General features: G+C 39.3%; 2 protein-coding genes across 2 annotated transcripts; both read left to right on the top strand.

The window, feature by feature from the left end:
* The first annotated feature begins 1,135 nt into the window (after nt 1–1,135).
* On the top strand, nt 1,136–5,166 carry LOC121414516 (tubulin alpha-1 chain-like). Its single transcript, XM_041607723.1, has 3 exons — nt 1,136–1,277; nt 2,915–3,137; nt 3,821–5,166. The coding sequence occupies exons 1-3, from the start codon at nt 1,275–1,277 to the stop codon at nt 4,954–4,956; spliced, it is 1,362 nt and encodes a 453-aa protein (XP_041463657.1). The 5' UTR covers nt 1,136–1,274; the 3' UTR covers nt 4,957–5,166.
* Nucleotides 5,167–8,502: 3,336 nt separating this feature from the next.
* Nucleotides 8,503–12,984, top strand: LOC121414517 (tubulin alpha-1 chain-like). The gene is made up of 3 exons (XM_041607724.1): nt 8,503–8,658; nt 10,844–11,066; nt 11,834–12,984. The coding sequence occupies exons 1-3, from the start codon at nt 8,656–8,658 to the stop codon at nt 12,967–12,969; spliced, it is 1,362 nt and encodes a 453-aa protein (XP_041463658.1). The 5' UTR covers nt 8,503–8,655; the 3' UTR covers nt 12,970–12,984.
* The last annotated feature ends 14,543 nt before the right edge of the window (nt 12,985–27,527 follow it).

Genomic DNA, 27,527 nt, shown 5'->3' on the forward strand with positions numbered 1-27,527 from the left:
AGTAATCCAAAGATTTGTAACTAAAGCAGGATATGGAAGGGGGTATTTTATAGGATTTTTTTACCCTTTTTACACATGCTAAAATTTCCTTAACCCCGTACTATAGGTGGGGCTAAATTGCCATTTAGCCCCACCTATAGTTCGGGGTTAAGCTTAGCCCACTTTCTTTTTACACAGCATTTTTGCAAAGTGTGCTAACCCCACCTTTAGTACGGGATTATTTGGCCCTGCAAAAAAGCAGGGTTATCCCAGCAATTGCGGTGCTAAGAGCGATAGTACGGGGTTAATATCGCTAGTGTAAAACGAAAGTGGGCTATGGAGCATTTGCCCGTGGGCTATTAAAGGTGTCAGGAGAATTTAAAGTGTCTCACGGTAGCAACATTGTCATCATTTTCAAGGGTTTCTATGAAAAATGCAATGTTCGATGATCTTCGTCTTTTTCCATTTCAATTTTCTGCCTGTATATTGCATTTCCCCTTCTTCATATTACACGGTGAACCGTAAACCAATCAATGTTATATCACGAAAAGTGCAAAGGAATAATCATGTCAATAGATGACTTCAATCTGCCCCACCCCCGGCAAGTACACGTTATTCACCGTCTCATTCCTACCATCATAAACATCACCATTCAGAGTCCATTTGTCTTGTTTCTAGCGCAAGGCTGTGGATTCCATTGGGTTAGATAATTAATGCGGGATCTAGGCTATTTGTAAATTGCAATCCATACAATTTGGAAAGGGGAATTTTCTCAAAATTCCATCTCCATAAATCATGATAATCGAACCACACGTTGATGACATATTTCATGCGCTTTCAATTCATTTCAAACGATAATGGTTAGCTCAACGTTGCGTTGCCCACAGCAACCGTGTACACAGTCATCCGTCACGAGGTTTGCATTTCAAATGGACAAAAGAATTGAGCATACCGGTGGTGATTTTCGATCGATCGCACAATAGGCAAACGTTAGGCGAGGACTGATGAATGGGAAGCCATTGACCCCCCCCCCCCTCCTCATCTTTCCCCCTCTTGCAACAAAAGACAGCCTGGTGACCGTTGAGAGGCGCCAACCGTTGGCCAATCACAGGCCGTTGTTTGGTTGCTATTTGGTATCGGGGAGAGAATTGTATAAATTGAGAGGTCCCGTTTGGCAAACCACCATTCATAACCTGCTTCAGACACATCGCACGTCAGCGGCACTAGTGAATTGTGACTTTCAAGTCAACTTTCATCTCTCTTTTTCGACAACATCCCAACTCAAATACCTCAATATGGTAAGTTTCATTAATATGCTTTCATGTCTGATTTTAGTTAGTTTATAGTATGTGGAGTTTTATCGCATTAGATGTCAAGTAATGTAGCATGCTGTTGGAAGAAATACAGCCAATGCGAATGACAAATGAATGAGGAGATATGTAATTCAGAATGAGTCAGATTTTTTTCTTCTGAACTTTATGCTCAGTATTCCTTAAACATGATTAACTTTCGCATGCTCAATAAATTCATTTTGATTATTTGTATAAATGTATGTTTATTTTTCTCAACCCCTGGCTACGAATAGTACGATTAGCGTAGCGTAGTGAGACACGAATTTCAAGGGGGACAGGAATAGCGCCGGGGGGGGGGGCACTTCCATTCACGAGTGGATACCATGCGCGACCATGGGGTCTCGAAAAGCACCCTATAAACACGTAATTTCCATATTCTGAAAATGCACCCCTTAACAAGTATGGGCGTGTGAATCTCTACCCTTAACAAGTATTGGAAACAAAACGATACTCTTGGCAAATATTCCCTGAAATGAACCCCTAAACAAGTACAGGAATGTTTTATTATTATTGTCGTCGGCTTTACCTTATTTGGTTTAGTACGACCCCACCTTCTACACCTCGCGCAAATCGGACTCTAAACACGAAGTGTTGGGGCAAAAAGGACATCCTTTATAAAACATTTTAATTTTGTTTTATCATCCCCGCAAATTCGACCCTTAACACGTAATTTTTCTAGTGAAATAGATACCCTTTCGTGTTTTTGACACCCTTATCACGTTACGTACGTAACGTGCCCTATCGTGAAAAAGACATCCTTTTTACGTGTTTTTTTGGTCGCGCATGGTATCCACTCGTCAATGTAAGTGCCCCCCCCCCCCCGGGAATAGCGTTATCGCTTATGTTGGAATAGAACATGTAATGATAATCACAGCGAAATGTTGCAGACATTTGTATGTCGGCCAGTCGTGAAAATATGATGTGGAATAATCTAAATTCATGATCATGTAGTTGACAGTAAAGGGGACCTGAATGTCTCGCCCTTATTTGAATACCAGAAGCTGGTGTACGAATGATGAGACCTCGTGAGACCTCTGTAATTTATTGGTTTCAAACGTTCGGGTACATGTGATCTTTGGGCCAGCGCGTTCAAGCAAACTGTTCTGTTGAACAGAATAAAGTATGCGTGGATTTAATACTTATTTTAAATGAGAAATTACACGTGCTTGCAACTTCTACTAGCAATTTCGCCCATATGTCGTGGTGCGCCCTGACTCAGATTTTTTGGCTCATTACTTTTTAATTAGTAATAATAGTTTTTTTTACTAAGGGGAAAGATACTAGAAAATTATCCTGTTTAAAAATGACCTCAGATGAATACAGTGTATGAGGTTTTTTTAAAATTAATCTTCAAATTTCTTATTTTGTTTCATTTTAGATGGATCGAATGATTAAAATAAATTTGGAAAGAAAACGAGAATATAAAAAAAAATAAAGTCGAGGGGTCTTTACATCAGAGAAGCACAATGCCCGACAATCGTCTTAACACAAGTTTTCACCAAAAGCTATTAAATTTGAATTATGAAATCAAAACGGATGAAACATTAATATTATAATTACAAATATGTTTCCTTGTATTACAGCGTGAATGTATCTCTATCCACGTCGGCCAAGCCGGAGTCCAGATTGGTAACGCCTGCTGGGAGTTGTACTGCCTTGAGCACGGCATCCAGCCTGATGGTCAGATGCCCTCAGACAAGACCATCGGAGGTGGTGATGACTCCTTCAACACCTTCTTCAGTGAGACTGGAGCTGGCAAGCACGTCCCCCGTGCCGTATTCGTCGATCTCGAACCAACCGTAGTCGGTGAGCAACAATTGTAATCAATCATTTTATATGGCGTAACAAACATCACGTACATGTACATGCCATGAATTAGAACGATGTTTTCAAAGGACTCTTATATTCCAAATTAAGTGATCTTGCCAATTAGTACTTAAGAAGTGAACTTTTCACGCGATTTCTTTACCTAGTAGACCAACAAAATAATGAAATTATTGTTTACAGTAATAATGGAGCATATAGGCATACCCTTTAATAGACCAGCTTTTCAGTGAGTAAATTATCGCCAAGTACTACCTGGCCAGTTCATTTACCTGGGTTTAGTGCAACACACTACAATTTTGATAAATGAAATTATCGCTGGAAGATTTATTACTTCATATTCATGTTTACTGTACTGTACAATACATTGTTGAAGCAAAACCCTATTTCTTTGTGTTAGAAATATTTACAATGTATATTTCTGGCACCCATTGAAGGAAATTAGGGCTCAAAACATAATTCTGCCCCCAATTTACAAAGTGTCATGTAAAGAGGAGATAATTCTTAAATCGGAGTATATGAATTTCATTATAAGATGCAGTTACTGAAGGTTCATGGGAATTAGATTTCGAAAATGTGTTTTGAAAAATAAGAGACCACTGAGTTGACGAATTTTATTAATTGTAAATTAATGAAAAAGATTTTTTCGTCTTTTCTTTTTTTAGATGAGGTTCGTACAGGAACATACCGTCAGCTCTTCCACCCTGAGCAGCTGATCACCGGCAAGGAGGATGCTGCCAACAACTACGCCCGTGGTCACTACACCGTCGGAAAGGAACTGATCGATATTGTGCTCGACAGGATCAGGAAGCTGGCTGACCAGTGCACAGGTCTCCAGGGATTCCTCATCTTCCACAGCTTCGGTGGTGGCACCGGCTCTGGCTTCACCTCCCTGCTCATGGAGCGTCTTTCAGTTGACTACGGAAAGAAGTCCAAGCTGGAGTTTGCCATCTACCCAGCACCTCAGGTATCTACCGCCGTCGTCGAGCCTTACAACTCAATCCTCACTACTCACACCACCCTCGAGCACTCCGACTGTGCCTTCATGGTCGACAACGAGGCCATCTACGATATCTGCCGTCGTAACCTCGACATCGAGCGACCTACTTACACCAACCTGAACCGTCTCATCGGCCAGATCGTCTCCTCCATCACCGCTTCTCTGAGGTTCGATGGTGCCCTCAACGTCGATCTTACCGAGTTCCAGACTAACTTGGTGCCCTACCCACGTATCCATTTCCCTCTTGCCGTCTATGCCCCAGTCATCTCTGCTGAGAAGGCATACCACGAGCAGTTGACCGTTGCCGAGATCACTAACGCCTGCTTCGAGCCCGCCAACCAGATGGTGAAGTGTGACCCACGTCATGGCAAATACATGGCCTGCTGTCTCCTGTACCGTGGTGACGTCGTCCCCAAGGATGTCAACGCCGCCATTGCTACCATCAAGACAAAGCGTACTATTCAGTTTGTCGACTGGTGTCCAACTGGCTTCAAGGTGGGTATCAACTACCAGCCACCAACCGTTGTCCCTGGCGGTGATCTTGCCAAGGTACAGCGTGCCGTTTGCATGTTGAGCAACACCACCGCCATCGCCGAGGCCTGGGCTCGTCTCGATCACAAGTTCGATCTGATGTACGCCAAGCGTGCTTTTGTCCATTGGTACGTCGGAGAAGGTATGGAGGAAGGAGAGTTCTCCGAGGCTCGTGAAGATTTGGCTGCTCTCGAGAAGGACTACGAAGAAGTCGGCACTGACTCCGTCGACGCAGAGGGAGAAGAAGAAGAAGAAGGCGACGAGTATTAAAAACTTTCAATTTGACGAACAATGAACCCAACCTTTCAGAAATCATCGGCAAAAACATCCTTGAAAAGATCACGATATTCTAACAATACCTTAATCGAATTTCCGTCCACTTGCTCGCGACTTTCAGAGGGAAAGTAAAATTATTCTCATAACACAAAACGGTAATATCTCCACAGAATGGGATCATTAAGATTAAATCATGATCAACCTAACATTTTCCTCATCTTGTTTTTAGTAATTTTTTGTTTTGCGTTGACTGGTCTTGCGTCAGGTGTCTTTCTTTGTTGGTTTGTTCAGAATGAGTTGATGTGTTGTAGCGAGTGTCCGCAATTTGGGCAGGAAAACTGCAATTTTGTACATTTCATAACATATAAAATTTTGTTTACAAATGTAAATACAGGATTTCATTAATTTTGGTGAGAGCGATACAGAGGTACAGATACTGCCCTACTTATAAGTTAGTGACATTTGAAAAATATTTTTAATTTAATCTGTTTTCAAAATTTTATGATTTTATTTAGACCACATTCTACAGAAAAGTAATGAATCAGAAACCGGAAATGGCTGGTTACCCATCATGCTATTACATTTGAATTTATGTAAATTGTGGAAAAATTTTACTCTTGTTGCAGGAAGTTACACTTTTTTTCAAAATAGGGGAGTGTTATGTGTACGAAAGTGATGCTGGCTGTTAAAGACAAGAGGGAAATATGAAGAAGAAGCGGGTTTAAATGTGGCAAGGGATTATGTGCTATGGCAAGTGAAAGAAGATGGGAGAGATACTTGTGATGAGAGATGAGGAGGCAGCTAACGGGAGGAGTGAGAGAAGGGTAATATGGAGACAGAGTGGAAGGGAGAGGGTGAAGGAGAGCTATCAAGGTTTCATAGGCGGAAATCTGACCCAAAAGGTAGGGGGGACCAGGGGCTGGAAAATTTGACAAGTTATCACCCAAAGTGTAAAAAAAATTGACAGCAAAAACAAAACAAAAAAAGTTCACCCCGAAATGTAAGGTCATTAAGTAAAAAAATACAGGCATTATTTTGATTGTGAATGATGATTTTTTCTCCATCATAAAAGATCAGAAATAGGAGGGGATTTTGATTTGTGCTCCCTACTATTTTTGGTGGGGGGGGGGGGCACGTCCCCCTGTCCCCCTGGGATTTACGCCCATGCTAGGTTTGAGTGGGTTGCTTATACATGTTTTTTTATATATCCAATGAACTATATCCCCAATACAATCAATTTTATTCGATTCTAGCTACAAGCTATTGTATTCCATCATTCACATTTTTTTTAAACAACGTTCATATTAAGAATTAAACCCCGAGCGGTGGTTGGTAGGGGTGAGGGGCTACATGGGGTTCAATGTCATAATAATGTGTACATAAAACACGCCCCGTAAAATCTATAAAAATGCCAAAATCGGGGGGGGGGGGAAGGGTACGATTTTCAAAGATATCCAATTGTGAAAATTATGTATTCATTATTCAGGGTGGGAAATCCAAGGAAAACGTGATTTTTTATGGGTTTATTTCAAATTCGTCCATATGCCAACTCGTCTACTATCATTTAGTCTACCACCAGTTTGTCCACTCACCATTTCGTCTAATAATCAATTGGTCCAATAGCCATTTAGTCCATATACCATTTGGTCTAATTGGACTAAGGTTAATTGTGCAAAATGAATGGAAATGAATGGTAAAAATTGTGACTTATTCATATCCTCACTTTCGGGGGGGGGGGTCGATCACTGCAGATTAAAGGTACTGGAGATTGTCGGTAGCGTAAAGAGAAAAAATTAGGGGGCAAACATCACGAAGGAAGCAAAAGTTCTCAAAAGATGAGAAATAGCGAACATTTTTGTTTAACCTTTTCGATACAATAATACTTTCTTTAGATTGTCATATACAGAAAATAATATATTTCACTCTCCCCCCTCCCTTTCCCCTTTAAAAAAAATAGGGTGGGGGCCATGACCCGGCCCTGCATGCATCTGTGGGCCACTGCTGATTGTGACAATCTTTGGAGAGAAATCCGGACCAGGAATGTCGATATGTGATTACATGGTCAAGAAAAGTTTGTATACCAAACACCCTCTTTATACAATTTCAATATAATTTTAATATAAATGCGCAGAAATCTAACATCTATTTCATATATGAGTTTCCATCCCTGTTTTGCATTCTGTAAGTATCGCGTCTATGATATTGTTAGTAGTATGAATCAATCCTTTATGCATTGCACACTTTTGCAAACATGCTTTATATTATCTTTTATTTTTAAAATTTGTTTTATCTGCTCCATGACAGTTGCTCCGCCGACAATTGCTCTGCCCTAAATTCAAAACACACTAATCGAATGTCCTACTTCAACCCTGGATACCCTACCCTAAGCACCCCAATACTCGTTGGAGTACGCCTAAATTCATCACCGGGTTTGGATCCAATGTAACCATGGTAACTGCCTCCAAATTCCTACCGGAACACACAATGGACAGAATGTGATTCACGTTTCCCTTTGATAGCATTTTTTAAAACATTTTTTTTTCGGGTAGGGGTCAGGCTCCCAAATCTATTCTATCCGGCATTCATCGAAGGGTTATTGTAATTCACATCGTCATGCCTGATAGAACAGAATGACTTGGGACAGTAGATTAACAAGCCGATAACGATCCAGTATGCAGTACACAGGCATAGTATTATTTTAAAAATTTGCTATTATGGTAAAATTTATGTTTTGAGTAATGAACCCTCCACAGAAAAGGGTAGAACAAATACAAAATATGATGATGATGATGATGGTGGTGGTGTTAGTAGTGGTTTTGGTGAAGATGATAATGTTGGTGGAGATGGTGATTGTGGACCAGGTGGTGATGCTGCTGCTGATGATGATGATGATAATGGTGATGATGATGGTGATGTTGGTAGTGGTGATGGTACTGATGATGACGACTATGATGATGATGGTGATTCATGATGATGGTGGTGATGATGGCGATCATGATGGTGATGATGATGATGGTGGTGGTGGTGGCGATAATAGCTGATGTCGATGAACCGGATGGTCCCAATCGATCATCTCCATTGAATAATTACTAGGCCTATGGTAAAATTGTGCTAAAATCACAATTCATATATTTCCTCCGGTAAAGATTTTGATTCAAATTCTCCAAAAAGACAATTAAGGAGAGTATCGCAATCCTGGGATTTCAATATTTTCAAGAAGTCGTTGATATTTGTCAATTTGTGTATTTTTTTCTCTAATGTGCATCTTGTTTGTATTTTTTTGCTTGTACCATGGTCCAAGCATTTCGTGCAGTGCCGCAAAAAATATAGAGCCACATTAAAAAAAAAGAATGTCACCTTCAGGACCTGTCAAAGAAGGTTTCTATAAAGATTACGAAATCCTTTTATTGTTCATGATTGCCGAATTCATCATCTGCATTCATGACTCCGAAACGAAAATCGAACGCCATAATGCCTTAGCACGGCTATAGCAACCAACTCAATGGCGTTCTTTGTGTTTACTATAGGCAAGGTAAACAAAAGCTTTCCGCCATGTGTGCGAGTGTGTTGTAAATGCGTGTATCGCTTTTTGCATTGCTCTAGCCATTTTCGCAATTATTTCTCAACTTGCTGATAGACACATCGCACGTCAGAAGCATTTTGTGGAAATTGTGTACACCTTGATTTACCATCATGGTAAGTTTATATCTTTATTTTACATCTGACATTCTTCCATATGATATTCCATTATCATTGCACTTAAATTTACTGTATTATTTACTTTTCATTGAAGAATTGACAGAATTGAATTTTGCCATGATATAATACTACATGTACATGTAGTCTATAACGACATACGAAAATATTGTATTATTGTTTTATCACCTTCTCAAGTAGAATTGCGTTTTGTATCATTGATTTGACAGATATTCACCCACAACCTGGATATGGACAGAATGATGATTATAATGATATGATGATGATGATGATAATAATAATAATAATGATGATGATAATGATAATAAAATATTGATAATATTAATGATAATGATAAAGATGTTAATAACAAAATTAATAATGAAATAATAATAATGAGGAGGAGGAGGATAATGATGATGATGATGATGATAAATGTTACGTCGGTGAGATAATGAAAAAAATATAAATGATTTTAAGAACAAGAAATAACAAATCAAATAAAAACCATTACATCATCATTGATAAAAACATACCAATTGTAACTGTAATACAGTCCTGTATTTTCATGATAATTATTTCGCGATTATTATAGTCATGGAGGCCCAAACTAGGTAAATTTCCTACATGCATGTACAATCAAACTTTCAAGATTTATTATCATCATTTAAGGAGACTGCAATGATTTGTTCTATGTGCAGCCTATTTTTTTTTACAAATTGTTTGATTGACGACATTACGCCTATATCTATATAATAATACATATGATTTATATAGCGTCTTTTCCATTTTAATCAAATGATCAAGGCGCGTTAGAAGAGAGCAAAACATAAAAGTTAAGAGAACTAAGAGAAATTTAAAAAAGGGCAAATTTATACAAATGAGAACAAACGTCTGTCTCCGATTCGGCTTGTAGTAAGAGATTACTGAGACAGATCACTCCTTGGTATATTATATTGTCCATTAATAAACACATAATTAAAACCAATAAAAATGTCTGCAGTATTAGCGTATATGTTGCCGAATTAACAATATTAGCACAGAGGTTCGTATTACCGTGGAGGTATAGAGGTCTTTATACCTCCATGGTATTACTCAATACCCATTGCAACCACTATAACTCGCACTTCGATACGACGCTCGACATACGTGATGTTTTGGTTACCATGGGGATTGGATTCTAACACTATTTCCGTGGTGTTACTTTCATGTTTCCATGCACGGTCCTTGGGGATAATTTAATTGCCTGGCGTAGATGTATTTATTCGAAGAAGATGCATTTCAGGAACATAAAATTCGCAGGAGAATGGTAAATGCATGAATCGACGAATGAATGAACTGGAATGATAAAACTAATATTTTTTCTGAAAATGGTAGTTCATTAATTGATAAAAATGTCAACACGAAATCGAATACGTTATCGTCTTCTAAGGTTTCGTCGGGAGAGCCTCAAATGATAGATTACCAACTCCCGACAAATCATATAGTAAATTATGGATATTTGAAAAGAAGAGAAGATACCGGCCGCACTTCTCCTGTATTCTCCAACATCATCATCGAGATCTACGCATTTATATTCATGGTGAAACGGTGCCGTAACAATCCACACAACAAAAAAACTGAGGGGGTCAAGAAAATAGTGCGATAGAGCGAACCTAGCTAGATGAGCCAGAGAGCTACAATAATATCTTTTCTATTTTTCAAAAATATGATATAAATCAAATTTGCGATTAATTTTGACATGATATTCAGACAAATGTATCATAGTACACCCATTTTCAATTTCTTTATTTTCTATTTTTTACTTGACCATTAAACTTTTAGGTCTCGCCGGTGCCCCCAAGCACAGGGTAGTAGTAGTAATAATAATAATAACTATGATAGGCATTTATATAGCACCATCTATTTAGAAATATTCTGTTCCGAGGCGCGCTGTTATAATAATCATTATTATTACCCCGGCTTTAGCTCGAGCTGTCTTTCAGCGCATATGCATTCAAGGAATTGATAATCCTGCCAGGTATCTACTTACTTCACCTGGGTTGAGTGCAGCACAATGCGAATGAATTTCTTGCTGAAGGAAATAACGCAAACAGACTAATCCACTGGGCCACAACGCTGACAGGTACGCAAATATATAAACATTTATGTCACTGAATTAACTTTATTCCCTCTTTCAATACAGCGTGAATGTATCTCCATCCACGTCGGCCAAGCCGGAGTCCAGATCGGTAATGCCTGCTGGGAGTTGTACTGCCTTGAGCACGGCATCCAGCCTGATGGTCAGATGCCCTCAGACAAGACCATCGGAGGTGGTGATGACTCCTTCAACACCTTCTTCAGTGAGACTGGAGCCGGCAAGCACGTCCCGCGTGCCGTCTTCGTCGATCTCGAGCCAACTGTAGTCGGTAAATATACATATTCCACATTGAAACAATTAATTGCCTCCCTCTCTGATCTCCTGTGTCAAACGATGGACCTATAGGATCATGGTCAAACTGTTAAGTCTGTTTCTCCTTTTCCCTTGAAATTCATGCAGTTTGCCCTTGGTAAACTTAAACCATACAGATAGGGTATACCTATTGTCAACCCCGATTGTCAACTTATCCTATAACGATTTACTTATCCTGTTGTAAAATGTTAAGAAATACTTGCAATACTGTCGAATGTTTCTTTGGTATTTTCTTCAATACTGAGTTTGGTAGGTGGGCCTAAATCTATACTTAAGGGCGTTGCACCTAAGGGTGGTATCCTTTTTCGAGAAATGAATCTAAATTGAAGGGTACCTCAGATCCAGGTGTATCTTTCACTTTACCCCTATCCTACCTTGTTATTATTTTTGTATCATTTTATATATTTACGATTAAACATAGTAAAAAAACGATTGCAATAACTTGAAAACAATACCATAGGGAGTGTACATGTATGCCTCCCACCCCTTATCATAGCACCGCCTCTATCTGGCTTCACAATGTTTAGTGTTCTGTGTGTTTTAGGAAGGGGACTGGTAAGTCATTGAGTAAGGGCTCTATAGAATATTTAGGGGTATGTAAATTCGAAAGGTTTGCTCATACAATGATTATTAGGGACTTAAAAATGGATTGATGAAAAGACGAATATAGAGACGATTGCAATCATATCGACCATACAAGTGATATTTTTTTTCATTTTTCAGATGAGGTCCGAACCGGTACATACCGTCAGCTCTTCCACCCTGAGCAGCTGATCACCGGCAAGGAGGATGCTGCCAACAACTACGCCCGTGGTCACTACACCGTCGGAAAAGAACTGATCGATATTGTCCTTGACAGGGTTAGGAAGCTGGCTGACCAGTGCACAGGTCTCCAGGGATTCCTCATCTTTCACAGCTTCGGTGGTGGCACCGGCTCTGGCTTCACCTCTCTGTTGATGGAGCGTCTTTCCGTCGACTACGGAAAGAAGTCGAAACTTGAGTTCGCCGTCTATCCCGCTCCACAGATCTCTACCGCTGTCGTCGAACCCTACAACTCCATCCTTACAACTCACACCACCCTGGAGCACTCCGACTGTGCCTTCATGGTCGACAACGAGGCCGTCTACGATATCTGCCGTCGTAATCTCGACATCGAGCGACCTACTTACACCAACCTTAACCGTCTCATGGCCCAGATCGTCTCTTCAATCACCGCTTCCCTGCGATTCGACGGCGCCCTCAATGTCGACCTTACCGAGTTCCAGACCAACTTGGTGCCCTATCCTCGTATCCACTTTCCTCTGGCTACCTATGCCCCAGTCATCTCTGCTGAGAAGGCCTACCACGAGCAGCTGACCGTTGCCGAGATCACTAATGCCTGCTTCGAGCCAGCCAATCAGATGGTCAAATGCGACCCTCGTCACGGCAAGTACATGGCCTGCTGTCTCCTGTACCGTGGTGACGTCGTCCCCAAGGACGTCAACGCCGCAATCGCTACCATCAAGACCAAGCGTACCATCCAGTTCGTCGACTGGTGTCCAACTGGCTTCAAAGTCGGTATAAACTACCAACCACCCACCGTCGTCCCTGGTGGTGATCTTGCCAAGGTTCAGCGTGCCGTCTGCATGTTGAGCAACACCACCGCCATCGCCGAGGCTTGGGCCCGTCTCGACCACAAGTTCGATCTGATGTACGCCAAGCGTGCTTTCGTCCATTGGTACGTCGGAGAAGGTATGGAGGAAGGAGAGTTCTCTGAGGCTCGTGAGGATCTTGCTGCTCTCGAGAAGGACTTCGAGGAGGTCGGTGTCGACTCTTGCATGGAGGGAGAAGGTGAAGATGATGAACAGGATGAATATTAAAGTTATTCTCCCCTCTCTCTGAGCTCTAAGTACAACAGTTTTTTATGTTATGATTGTATGTTTATTTATTTCATATTTATTTCATATGCTTTAAGGCGACCGCACACCTTACGACTGGTCTGCGACCCGATTTTAGAATAAAATGAAGTAGAATTTGATGCTGATATTGAGACTTGGAATATCTTACTGTGTAATGTTCTAAATCATCGTACGAGTACCTATGATCAAATTTGTGACTATGCTATCATCCTTCTTAGAATAAAAGCGAATTTAATATCTAGTCGTAATGACGTCATAGCAGTCATACGATTTGCTACGATTTGAAACTAATTTTGACTTTTTTCCAAAACAAGGGCTTGAAATCTATCAAAATGGTTATAATATTATCATTTCAATTAATTCTAACCTCAAATAAAATGATATGTTCCATTCACATCTTCAGAAAATGAGCAAAATGCGATTAGTTCCAAAATCTGGTCGCAGACCAGTCGTAAGGTGTGCGGTCGCCTTTAGCGTTTTGTTGGTCACGTTGCTGATGTTACATTGCCTTCGCCACCTCATCAATGATGTCAATGCATAAAATAATAATTGGTAAATAGAATTACAAAATTCATTCAGTATCCCAGACAAAATTCATATCCGGGCACAACTCCATTAGAAGACAACTCTCGAAGACACCTTTCTCAAATAGTCAATATCCTAACGACAATACCTGCAGTTCCCGGGGAAGTCGTCCTCCTTGAGTAGTTGTTTAAGCGCCATAATCAAGAACTTTAAAAAAAAAGGTGGCAAAAGGAGTGTAATGGCAACGGGAATGTTGCCACAAAATGTTGCCACAAAATGTTGCTATATTTTAAACACAACATGTGTGATGATACTGATGATGGTGGTGACGGCGATAGGGATGATGATGGTGATATCGACGTTTCTGACTGCGATGAAAATGATAAGAGATGATGACGATGCTAAATGATGATGATGTTGACGGTGCATGGTAATAGCATTGACGATGATAATTGTGGTGGGGATGATACGACGACGATGATGTTGGAGTTCGTGTTGTTGTTGTTGTTGTTGTTGGTGTGGTGGTGGTGGTGGTGTGAGTGGTGACTTAAATGTTGGTGTCAATGATGATGTAAAAGATGACGAAACAATTTGTTTCAGCTTTGTTCTATATTTGTGTATTTAAATTTTGGCAATAGTGCGACTACTGATTTTACATACATGTACATATGCATTCAGTTGTTCAACTTGCCTTTTATGTTATAATTAAAGAAGGAGTCGACTTTTCAAATGACTAAATGAAAGAGTCGATTTCCACCCACGTTTATTGAAACTAGATCAGAGTTAATTGTTAAGAATGAGATGAACACAACCTGAACGATCAGTTACGCAAAAAAAAAATCATTGACTTATAAAAAAAAGAAAGTCTTGTAGTTTCATTTCCCGGCGTTACACGCAAGTAGTCCTCCACTTTTCATGTAATGTAAATTCCATAATTACATTTTTTGTGAAAAGAAATGAAAATAACTTCACCTATACCTCCAATATATAAACATGTGTATTTCTTCATGCATGTTTATAGATACATGAATTTCATATCATGACGTGTAAAATACATGTAGCTGCTCACAAGGGACGACACAAATTTGAAATCATGAAAACTCAGTTTTCTATGTCTGATTTTAACCAGATATCTATCAGTACTTTTATCCTATTTCTTGCTTTCAATAGTGATAGCTGAGGTGGTCTTTAATGTCATATTCAGATGTATATTACCCCAATACCGTTTTATTTATTTAAAACACAACTACATCGTATTTATGTTTTTGAACTCGATTCATATTTATATTTTACATATAATGTGTTCTTACATGTTTCTATATTAGTGGATTAAAGTAAATTTAGAAGAAAAACAATAATTTGCCAGATGAATATTTCACTTAAGATAGGTTTGGTATAATATGTTTACATGGTTTAAGTGGATTGAATGGGAGACAGCGTACAAGGTACAAGGAAAGAGAGGACGTGGAAGAGAGGGGGGGGGGTACAGGATAGACTAATCTCTCCTCATTAATAGTAGGAGACATGGTTACACTTTGAAATTCCGAAACACGTAAATTGCCTATATCTCGATGTTCGTTAATCCGAAAACGTAAAAGGGTTCGTTAATCCGAACATGTGTGGCGTTATTCTGAATGTTCAATAATCCGAAAACGAAATAAGGTTCGTTAGTCCGAAAACGAAATAAGGTTCGTTGTTCCGAAGGTTCGTTAATCATTTCGTTTTCTGACTAACGAACCTCATTTCGTTTTCGGACTAACGAACCTTCGGAAATACGAACCATCGGAATAACGAACCTTCGGAACAACGAAGCTTCGGAATTACGAATGGATGCGGGAAAAATAGCAGAAGCCATATAAATATTAATTTCGTCACCCTTACAGCAATTATTGCAGGACTTTTAATTATTTTGAGGTGGTCTTCATCAGATAGGAAACGGGTGCGCAGTGCCGTCACCAGCTTTTTTCTAGGGGGGGGTGCTTTTTATGAAAAAAAACACAAAAACACAAAAAACAACGTATTAACTCAATTTCATGCAGTTATATAGCCCGCCGGCCAGAATGGATATAGAAAGTACATACTGGTCAACATGCCTATTGTTCCTCAATGCAGTTTCGTTTTTTTTTTGTTTTTTTGTTTGTTTTTTTTTATTACTTTTTTTTGGTTCTGAAGGGGGGTGCGTTCGCACCCTCCGCACCCCCCCTGGCGACGGCCCTGGGTACGTGGGGTGTAGAAAGGAGAAAGGTAACGCCTCCTGAAGAGTCTTGATATCGTCTACCATCATCACCACTGCTAACAGTGGTGATCACCCGTCCTCTCTCTCTCCCTCTCATTCCATCTCCCTCTCTTTTAACCCCCATTTCAGTAGCTCAAATATTTCAATCCCCTTGTTGATAATTGTACGCTAGTGTAGGGTATGAACTAAATGTGCTAAAATTACAAATGTGCAGGGCGCCATCTCATTGCATCTTCCTAACTTGAGAAATGAGGATAATGAACAAATAACATACTCGTCGTAGACAGACCACTTGGTCGTGGTTAACCAGAAATCTTATCTTCACCATTTTACCGTTTTTAACATTTATTCTTCTTAATTCTTTTGACCTTTCTTGTTTTTTCGACATCTTCTATTTCATCTTCGAATAAAAAAATCTTCTTCTTCTTGCTCTTCTTCTTCATCATCATCTTCTTCCTTTTATTCTCTTCTCCTCATCCTCCACCTTCTTCCTCATTCTTCTTCTCCTCTTTCTTCCCCTTCTTCTCCTCCTCTTTCTTCCTCTTCTTCTCCTCCTTCATCATCTTCTTCATTTTCTTCCTCTTCTTCCCCTTTCTTTTCTTCATGTTCTAATTTTTCTTCTCTCATCATCATCATCATCATACCCTACCACTAATATCGCAATTATTGTGATCTGCCCATTACCATTTGCTCAGACATGTTAAGGTTTTAAATAAAAGCGAATACTACCCCCAAACCTAGGTTGTTATCGACAAGCGGCAACCGGATAAAAGAGGAATTAATGTATTTGAAACATATGATATTATGTCCTCTATGTTTGTTTGTTTTTTAAGATACATTACCATAGGAATTACCATGGCTCAACTTGCCCCATGCTGTTTGGCTCAACTTACCCCAGTCCGAACTTAGTGCGATAATTTTGTATCCAAACATTTATTATGCATCCATCATATAAAAGACTATGACAAGAATGAAGATCCATACCTGGACTAATAATGTTGTTATTATATTTTAAGACGTCTTTATTATATTTAAAGACGTGTGTGTTTATAAAACACTTATCTATTTCACACTCTTTTTTACTTTTTTTTGCTGAAATTCATATTTTTCCCTCTAAAAAACTACTTTTTGTTTCAAAGTTGGAAACAATGTGGTGGGGTTAGGGGTTATGCTATGAGTCATCAATACATGACACCACCACAATGTCTGACTCATTCATTATTGGCCTGGGGGTGGTGGCTCAACTTGCCCCAATGCTCAACTTACCCCGCCTTCCCCTACAGCAGCCTATGGTGAGGATCGCCTCGCTCCCCCCCCCCCTCTCCCTGCCTTCTGAGAGACCCAAAATCTAACGAAATCTACTCAGACTTAATGACTAAAATGAATAAACTGAAAATAAGGAGAAAAAACAACAACTGTAAGACGCAAAAGCCTGAAAAGGGTCTAGGAATCCTTGTTTGTTCAGTTAGCCCTAATCCTGTTTTGCCACGTTCAGACTGTTCCCCGATGTCATGTATATTGAGGATGTCCCAGTGCGCGGGATATCCTCTGACAAACGCAAAGTGTGGATGCTCGCTCGGATCCCCCATGAATGCAATTATATTTTGAAGAGAGAAAGAGAGAGAGAGAGAGTGATAGGGTCCCACTTTCACAAACACTCAAATCACTTTCGAAATTGGCATTACCATTGTCGGTACTGGATTCCAAATTATCGAATACTGGTCTATAATCTTTTAATTCTAATTGTAAAAAAAATACTTCTTTAGTGATTCACAAACTATGTGACTGATATTTCAGTGTAACTAAAATCAAAATGGGATTCGTTTAATTACGAATAGGATACGAACAGAGGCGATGCCACAAAGGGCAAAGGGAAAGCTGGTCCCTGCTAAATTTGCGATCAATACGAATATATTCAATCTTTAATCTTTATTGATTTGATTTGATTTTATTTGCCAATATAAAAACAATACATATAAAATTACAACATAATATAATACATGATAAAATAACATTGGATGGATCGCCCTACTCAGCTGAGCCATTACAGGACAACTGTTCTGCCGAGGGGTCCAGCTATATTAAATAAACAACATGAAATTCATATTATAAAAATAAATTATTGCAACCACCATGACCACATTGCATATTTTACAAGGTTGGATTATTTACAGATGAAATGGTTGACAATTTCACATTTGAAAGATTGATAATTTGTATTAAATTACGAAAATATAGTAGGCCAGAGGAAAAATGGATGGTGAAAGGGGGGAAAAGAAGGCAGGCACATGACGAGCATAGAAAATGAGACCTATCTCATCTTGTACACTGAACTAACAACCATATCTCTTTAATGTATTGATGAGAAAAACGCCTATGTCGAAATTCACCGGCACCCCCTAGATACAGACAAACTTGCATGTGTACCTGGTAACGGCTTTGTCAAACATTTGCTGAAAAGTGATGCGTTAATGATATTTGAAAGACGTTCACAAGCATTTTAATGACCTTGCATGATAGAGTGTAAGTTTAGTGCGACATGGTGTGAATAAGCTAATTTTAATGAAATGTCATTTAAAAAGACATTGTCACACGCGCTTCCATAGTAAGTAATATAGACCCCGTAAATCTCAAACCTATATCTGATACGACCTTTTGCGAAATCAGCATTCCGTGAAATGAAAGAACTAGGTCGACAACTGTTAAAATTTTACTAACTTTTTAAAACCCGATTATCATATTTACGAGACCACGAATTCTTGTTCGTTTTTGTGAGTATGACAAGAATATGCCACTCATTTTATTACCGCCATTACACAAATTATCTTTAATACTCCATGAATGCACTCGATGGCATGGCAATGGATGGAGCATGGAGCTCGTGCGTTTACTTTAAATCTTCATTTTAAAAAGCTGATTTTCGTATTTTCGTAAAAACGTAAAACGTACGAATCCCCGTTTTTAAAAGCTGATTATGATATCATACTTGTATCATGTTCATGTTTATCTAAGAAAAGAAGTCCGCAACTAATTTTATCATTTCCCAAATTATATTGCTCCTTATTGGTTAAGATGGAATCCATACAGTGGCGTACCGTGGGTCACGGCATGGGGGGCACCAGCAATTTTTTGTTTGTCACCTTTGGGCGCGCGAAGCGCGATCGATTGCCAGGTATACTAACCTAAAAGAAACATTCTAAGGACTGTGTCATTAAATAGATATGCATCCCACTGATCAAAATAATGCGAGTGCGAAGCGCAAGCTGGAATTTTTTAATATTCATACCTACAAAAGGTACATTATAAGCAATTTTTTTAATCCATATACGTATCTTTCTCACTTAATGCGAGCGCGAAGCGCAAGCTGAAATTTTTGTTTATATTGACCCCAAACAGGGACATTTTAAGGACTATTTCCTATGTATTCATAAAAGAACATACATATCTCACCATGTATTTATCTAATGCCAGTGCCAACGTGCGTGCTGATTTTGTCAGAACATAAAACACATTTTATATAGTCATTGTAATCATGGACATGATATGTATCTCACGAATCGAATATTGCGAGTGCGAAACGCGAGCTGAAAACTTTTGAAATTCAGACCTGAAGAGGGGCATTCTAAGGCTTGTTCGTAGGAATTTACTATAGACCCTACGTAATTCACTAACCAGAAGTTGCGAACGTGAAACGCGAGATGAAAGTTTTGATATTCATACCAGAAATAAGGGAACATTTTAAGGAGTGTTTTTAGGAATTCATGAAGAGCTGACATATCTCACAAATCTACCAATGCGAATGTAAGCACGAACTGGAACTGTTTTATAGTCAGGCCTTAAAAGGGAGTATTTACTTTAAGTAGTCATGAAAAAGAAGCATATGTCTCTACATAAAACAATAATAAGTCGAAGTGCAAGGAAATATATTGGGTGTGGACTTGAAACCTGATGTTTTAGTACAACAGGATTATTTATCTCATTAAACAGGCAGTGCGAGCACCAGGAATGATGAATACATATAGACCCTAAGCAAATTATGTTTCATAAAGCTATCATCATATGTATATGTATAATACAACTATGGAGCCATTACAGAGCTCCATGATACAACATAATATATAATAATATACAGTAATTTCTTCTTTCCCCACATCCGTTTTCCTTTCCCCCGTTTTTTTTTTGTTGGCCAGCCGATGGGGGGGGCACTGAATCAGTATCTCTACAGACTGCAAACTGAAAAAAACAATCGTTTCGTTTTACCGCGTTCTTATCATTTTCTCTTCAAAAAAATACTTTTTTTAATCACATGAGAACGAGCAGCAAAACTGCCGACCCATCAGCTAAACAGTTGATTAATCACTACTAATCTGTGATATTGTTTGCTGAATGTGCCTACACCCCCAACTGTCGGCAATTAAGGTAGCGATGGCTTATTTGCTCTCTCTCTCTCTCTCCAAACAATTGTCATCTGGGTCCCGTAACACAAAGGCTAGCGATTAATCGGACGCTTGATTTTTACGATTGATTGTACATCGTTGTCAATGCAATCAATCGTTAAAAAAATGTTCCACGATCATTGCTAAGCTTTGTGTCATGGGCCTATGGTGTGACTTCGGGGGACGTCAGCGCTTTTCATTGATTTTGGTTGCCATAGTTACGGGAGTAATGTTTACACGATACAGCAGGGTAAGCAGTCACTCGATCATTACAGCATCCCAACATACCAAACTCAACATCCTCTTCACGACACCATGTTGACAGCGTCTACCAATGGAACATCGTCGCCGACTTGGTCGTGGGATGCGATTGATTGGGACGATTGGCACACACTGCTTTAGTTAGTTCCTGCATGTTTAGGATGTCTTGGTAACCTAGTGGTTATGGCTATCCTGTTTCCACGAAAGTCACAGAATAGATCTACAGATACCCTGATCGGCCATCTTGCTGTGGCCGACTTTCTAACATCAGTGTTTCTTCTGCCAATCCCTTCGGTTAGGAATGTACCTCAGAGCTGGGCTGGGTTCTTATATTGTGGCTTCATAGATACACAGAGCTGCCGTCTGGTCTGCATCTTCTCCTCGATTTACATACTCGTCGTTATCTGTTGCGATCGCTACGTTGCTGTTGTCTACCCTCTGCAGTTCAATCGTTGGCTAACGAGAGGGCGCTAGCTGCACCTTGTCCATTGCTCTCACTTGGCTGGTATCCTCAGTAGGCCAATTCACAACGACTTTCACCAGTCTGGATATATCAAAGAGCGTTTGCAGGTTGTCGTCAGGGTATTATAGTCGGGTCATCGGTGGTTCTCTGAATTTCTTTTTTGTTTTCGCTTTACCCGCCCTGGTCATGCTCACATCACAACTAATCGTTGCCCATAAGTTGCTCCGGAAGTCCCGACGTTTCAACTCCGCAAAGAATGGCCCATCTGATATCCCTTCCTTCCACTTGGTCGCACGACGGAAGGTGCTGAAGATGACGGCCATCGTAGTCGCCATATTTGTGACCACCGTTGGCCCCAACCAAACAAGTTACTTCTGCTACAACGTCGGGATTGTGCCTCGGGAATACCTATCGGGAGAGTTTCATCGCTTCACGTTTCTTCTCGCTTGCTACAACTCGTGTGCCAACCCATTTATATACGCCTCACAGAACAAGAAGTTCAGGGAAGCATTTTTGAACATGTGGACGATATGGAAATGGCCCCAGTCTCGTGACCTTCCTATATTTTAAACACTTATCATAATCGGATTAATACTTTCTGTTCCAGTGTTACGAACATTATCCAGGACTAAATTTTGTTCGCTATGTAGTACTTAAAGAATAATCTTTAAACTTGAGATTTACCCATTTAGGAAGGAAACTATTCCCGACCATGTTCGTAAAGTATCAAAGAGTACCGTATACTGTATTTTTGATATTTTTATTAAATGATTTACATTCTCTGGTATAAACCCCTATCATTCTCAAAAGGAATAATAATCCATATAGAATCATAACATTAATAACTGTATCAATTAATTTTCATACCTGGTATGCTTTCTAATACGATCTGCCAAGTGGCATACGAAACATTTTATAAACCATGCAGGAATGTAAACATTTCTGTACAAAAAAATGTTGGCCATCCGCAGTGTGATCGGGGGGGGGGGGGGCTTTGGACGAAAGGTTGGGTCAGTCGCGTCAACGCGATGCGACGCTACCCACCCTTCCGGTACACACCGTTGAGGTCTTATCACAATGATATGAAGAAAGAAGACAGCTAGAGAGAGAGAGAGAGAGGGGGGGGGGGGTGATCGACCGATCTCTGAGGTGCCGGTGACCGCTCGACAGCCTTTGATCCAACGAGTTCAAGTTTTGACCTGTTTCTGTTTATGGTAACTCAGGTAGGAACTAGGAAGAACAGCGTTTTGCTGGTAAACGCCAAGCTGGTATATAATATACATTTTACATCAAGTTTCAGTCATAGTGGCTGACGTAGACGACAGATATTATAGTGAAGACAATGGCAGAGTAGGGATTTGAACTCTCAACCTTGCGATTATGAGTCCATAGCTCTAACCACTGGACCACACGACCCGTGTGGACCTAAATTGATTACGTCGGCGCCCGGACGGCGACCACCCGGGCAACGAGCGTATTTAGGGCAGCGAGTGAAAAGTGAGCAGGCGCCACCAGAAATTCAATTCCGCGCCAAATCTTGAGCAACGACCAAGCGATACCCAAACCAGTGGTGCCCGGACGGCCGCCGTTCGGTGCCCGGGCGAAATAGGCTAAAAACTCGCCGCCAGATCGCCGAGCACGCTAATTTTGGGGGTCGCGACCTTAGCAAATGTGTTGACTGGGGATTGATGCCTTGTCAAAGGGTCGTGTGGTCCAGTGGTTAGAGCATTGGACTCATAATCGCAAGGTTGTGAGTTCGAATCCCAACTCTGCCATTGTCTCCACTTTGATAAAAAGGCCCGAGAGTGATATCTGTCGTCTATAACGTCAGCCACTATGATTGATTTACCTAGACGTAAACGTTTCATAGGTAATTGGTTATATGCCAGCTTGGCATTTACCAGCAAAAAATGCTGTCCTGCCGAGTTCCTACGGGAGTTACCACAAACAAACAGGACGCTAGGCCATGGTGGGATTCGAACACACGACCCTCTGATTACAAGGCGAGAGTCAGAACCGCTACACCACGGCGCTCCCACTCAAAATATCATCAGAATATAAATTATTCTTTAAAGTATTGAAATCTATGAAATTCCCCCTTTTCGTGATACAGGGAGCAGTGGAGAATTTTACATATTTATCGGACCTTAATGTAGTCCTATGATTCTTTGACGGATTGGCCCTCTATCAGATTTGACTGTCCATTGTCAACAGTCCATAGCTTGAAAACCAGTCACATAATAGACACTGACTCCAAATCGATTAATCGACTGATGGTTCTGCAATGCGGAGTTGCAGTGACCGAGTTGTCTGAGGTGCTCGACTGTACATGCAAAGTCCGGGGTTCGATCCCGGCCGCGCGAGGGATGCTCTTTTATCCTGTATTCAAATAAATAGAAATGCTATACGCATTCCTGTTAACTAGGTGTGCCTTTGTTTAAAGAAAAAATGGTTGGCATACTATTGGTCAGTCTGAAGTCGCGCTTTCACAGGTGTGACGGTATCCCTTGTTGTATAGAGGCCGCACGTAGTACAGATGCTAGACTTGCAATCAGACATAATTATCTTAAAAAGAAATCAAACGCAATTCGATTTTCAACCAATCAGAGGTCTTTGAAGAACTTTCGTTCAACGGAATTCTTTACGGAGCGTGGCCCTGGGTCCCGTCTCACAAACAGTTACGATAGATCCAATCAATCACAGCTATGGAACACCAGCAATAATGTCCCCATCTAAAACAAATGTTTGTTCAAAATATTTTCTAGATATGATGTATATTCCTACATTCATCGTTCTCTTCAAGAGTCAGTGTGCTTCTTTGTGTTAACAAAGGTCGTTGTGCAAATTTTATATATGAAAAATTATGACAATGAGGGATTTCCATATACACTTGAGGTTGATCGGATCAATCGTGACTCTTTGTTAGACGGGCTTTGTCGGTTTCCTGTTGCATAACAGACGGTTGGACAATTGAATACTTCAAAATATTTTATTTCAGATGTGCAGGAAGGACGATTTTGTCAATTTCGTCTCATCTTTATCATAGCATAGTAAGAACGATGAAGCTAATTATATGGTAATTAGTGGACGAATGCAATGCAGAATCCACATTGAAACCCGAACAAATTATGCTTTATAAAAAGCTAAAAACAAATACATTTTCGAGATTGTGTCTCATATCGTTGATTCATGTAAATATTTTACCATTTCCCGGTACATTAATGCACTGAGAGATTAAAGTAATTCCTTGACTTTTATTTGTTTCTTTTTAAAATTTACGTGGCATGTATCCTTTTTTTCTGTGTTAAAAGGCCCATCAATATCCTTCTTATTGATTCTAACTGACCTTTTTAAATGACAAGTCCACCCCAACAAAAACTTGATTTGAATAAAAAGAGAAAAATTCAACAAGCATAACACTGAAAATTTCATCAAAATCGGATGTAAAATAAGAAAGTTATGACATTTTAAAGTTTCGCTTCATTTCACGAAACAGTTATATGCACATCTCGGTCGGTATGCAAATGAGGAACTGATGAGATCACTCACTCACTATTTCTTTTGTATTTTAGTATATGAAATATGAAATATTTTATTTTTTCTCTTCATTGTCATGTGAAATGAAGTTTCATTCCTCCCTGAACACGTGGAATTCCATTATTTTAACATTTTGTGCTTCAGGCAAGGAGGTCCTAATCATCAAATTCGTAAAAATTGAAATATTGTATAATTCAAACAATAAAAACAAAAGAAATAATGAGTGAGTGACATCATCGACTCTCTCATTTGGATGTAACTGGCTCGTTCATATTTTGTTAAAATATTTTGTTAAAAATAAGCGAAACTTTGAAATGTCATAACTTTCTTATTTTACATCCGATTTTTATGAAATTTTCAGCATTGTGCTTGTCTGATTTTTCTCTATTGATTAAAATCAACATTTTTCTGAGGTGGACTTGACCTTTAAGTATTCCATAAACTATGATATCACACTATTATAGCTGCAAATAATTGCTTAGTATTGTCCATTGGCAGCTATCGCGGGGGCCAGAAGGACGCCCCTCCATTTTAAAATTGTGTACAGCATCTTACATGTCTTATGATAGTTGGTCGTCTCGTCACCCCCCTCCCTTAGATGGTCAAAAAAGGTTACGAAATCGCCGCCGTTGGTATTGTGTTTAGTATGAAGCATATTGCACCGGGAAATAAGTTTTACCATTTATCACAAGCCACCATAGCCTTCCCATGTTTCCTTTCTGATGATAATCTTTGAACAATCACTTCCGGCAGCGTGTTTTCCTCTTATTGTTGTTTCCTGCAAAGGCAACTGTCTTTCCTGTTGTTGTTTGAATTGTTATCATGGAACTTAGATCACAGTAATATGGAAGTAAAAAAAAAGTGTGAGGGTGGGGCAACTATCCCAATTCAATTTCAATTAATTTCAATCCAGTCAAAGCACACGGATAGCATTAGAAATGCATGTTTGTTTGTTTTGTTTTTGTTTACAAAGTCTCGGCTTCAGGGTACAAAATACAAATGTGACAGGAAGACCCAAATAGAATATTGCAATATTGCAAATATTGCATTGAGAACATCGACAAAAATTAATAAATGAACAAAAAATAGGATAGATGCTCCCAAAATGTTTGAAAAATGAAAATGCAAACAACAACGCGAATTAAATCAAAATTTTCAGGTTGTTTTCAGATCCTTTTGATTTCCCTGCGCCCCCCCGCCCAAAAGAAACAAAATTGTTATGCCACTGTCCTGTAAGAAAAACGAGGGAAACAGGTTTTGGTTTTGTTTAATGTCACATATCCGTGATAAGCACACACATCGTGACAAACGTTCTACCACAACACTCTCGTATTCACCTTCATTATATATACAATTCACCCTCTCAATATTGTTTTAGATATTATAGGCTAAATTCAAACCTAGATATTTTGGAGGACGATTTAGATATGGAATAGTATTGAAATAAATTGGTATAATTGATACAATCGAAATGGGTCCCTAATTTCCTATCTTTTGCCACAAGATTGTTTGCGACTGTTTCTGAATCCATGTACCCCTTACTCCAAATAAACTCTAAAATTGATTGATTGATTGATTAGTTGGTTGACTGATTGATTCATCATTCATTGATTGACTGACTGATTGTTTCTTTGATTGACTGTTTGATTGATTGATGATTGGCTATGATCGTGATTATAATCTAGCTATCATTTATAATGTTGAACAGATTTTTTAATCAATTTGGTATGCATATCCATTTCAGAACTGATCGCAATTTATATCAATAATGCAACAATCGTCTATTATGATCACGAAGGTATCGCAATTTACATTAATAATGCAACAATAATCGTCTATTATGGTCATGAACGTGATAATCTATTCAAAATTCAATTTTACTCATAAAAATCAAACTGAGAAGTGAGCAGGTCTTCTGAGATAATCAGGTGAACTGGAATCGAGGCCCGTTTCATGAATAACTTACGATTACAGTAACCATGGTAACTGTCATTCTGCAGGTGTATACCAACTGAAATCTCGAATTTGATTGGATGCAGGGCTCTGCTACGACAGTTACTATAATGATAAGTAATTATATTACGTTATGGAACTGACCCATGATCTTGATAAACATATAAAAAAGGTCATTGAGATAATTTTGATATCATAATATTTGTGTTATCATTGCTGAATAACAAATAATAACGAATGGGAAGCCGCTACGTCTTTGCATATCGGCCCAATTCACCAACAAAAATATCTACATTGATTAGACACTAACGGAGTAATCCATTGGTTAATATCCGGTTACATGACATTAATTTTGCTCTTGCGACAATATTGATCCGCTGTAAATTCCACGCACTAATGAATAATAAATAGATGAATAAATAATATTGGATTTGTATAGCGCACGTATCCACCTTGCTAGGTGCTCAAGGCACTCCTGTATTACCAAGGCTAAGCTAGTCTACCAATTCCGGTGCTCACAGCTTTTAGAGGAATTACTTCCTGCCGGAACCCATTTACCTCACCTGGGTTGAGCGCAGCACAATTTTGGGCAAATTTCTTGCTGAAGGAAAACACCACACTCGTGGAATGACCAAATGCGATCCTCGATTTAACAATATCATGAATATGCCCTATCCTAAAAAAAAAACCTAGCCCTATATCTTAGTCGAAATAAAAGCCCAGAGCAATTGTCCACGAAAGCAAATATCGTGTCACCAATATATATGTCATCGAAGTTGGAAGGGGGATGGGGTCTAAAATTGATCTTTTTTTGTAAGTGTATGAATTAATCTTCGCTTATTTCCCCCTTTTCATCCACGACATTGCCAATATCGTAGGCATATACAAGCTGTAGATTTCTTAAAATTCAATTAAACAACAAGTTCATTTTCATGAAAAAATCGAGGTAATTAAAAATAAAACATTCTTTTGGAAGTGATTCGCCTGCCCTTTAAAGGATGGTCCAGGCTGGAGATATCTATATCTCAATAAATAGAGTAAAATTCACAAAGCAAAATGCTCAAAATTTGATAACAAATAACGAAGTTATTAATCCTAAAGATTTGCA

This window comes from Lytechinus variegatus, chromosome 4 (assembly GCF_018143015.1).
Source record: "Lytechinus variegatus isolate NC3 chromosome 4, Lvar_3.0, whole genome shotgun sequence".
Taxonomy (NCBI): Eukaryota; Metazoa; Echinodermata; class Echinoidea; order Temnopleuroida; family Toxopneustidae; genus Lytechinus; species Lytechinus variegatus.

Bases quoted from the DNA above. Each gene is read 5' to 3' on its own strand.
- LOC121414516 (XM_041607723.1), top strand. The intron at 3,138-3,820 runs GTGAGCAACAAT...TTCTTTTTTTAG, and splicing joins TCTCGAACCAACCGTAGTCG to ATGAGGTTCGTACAGGAACA.
- LOC121414517 (XM_041607724.1), top strand. The intron at 11,067-11,833 runs GTAAATATACAT...TTCATTTTTCAG, and splicing joins TCTCGAGCCAACTGTAGTCG to ATGAGGTCCGAACCGGTACA.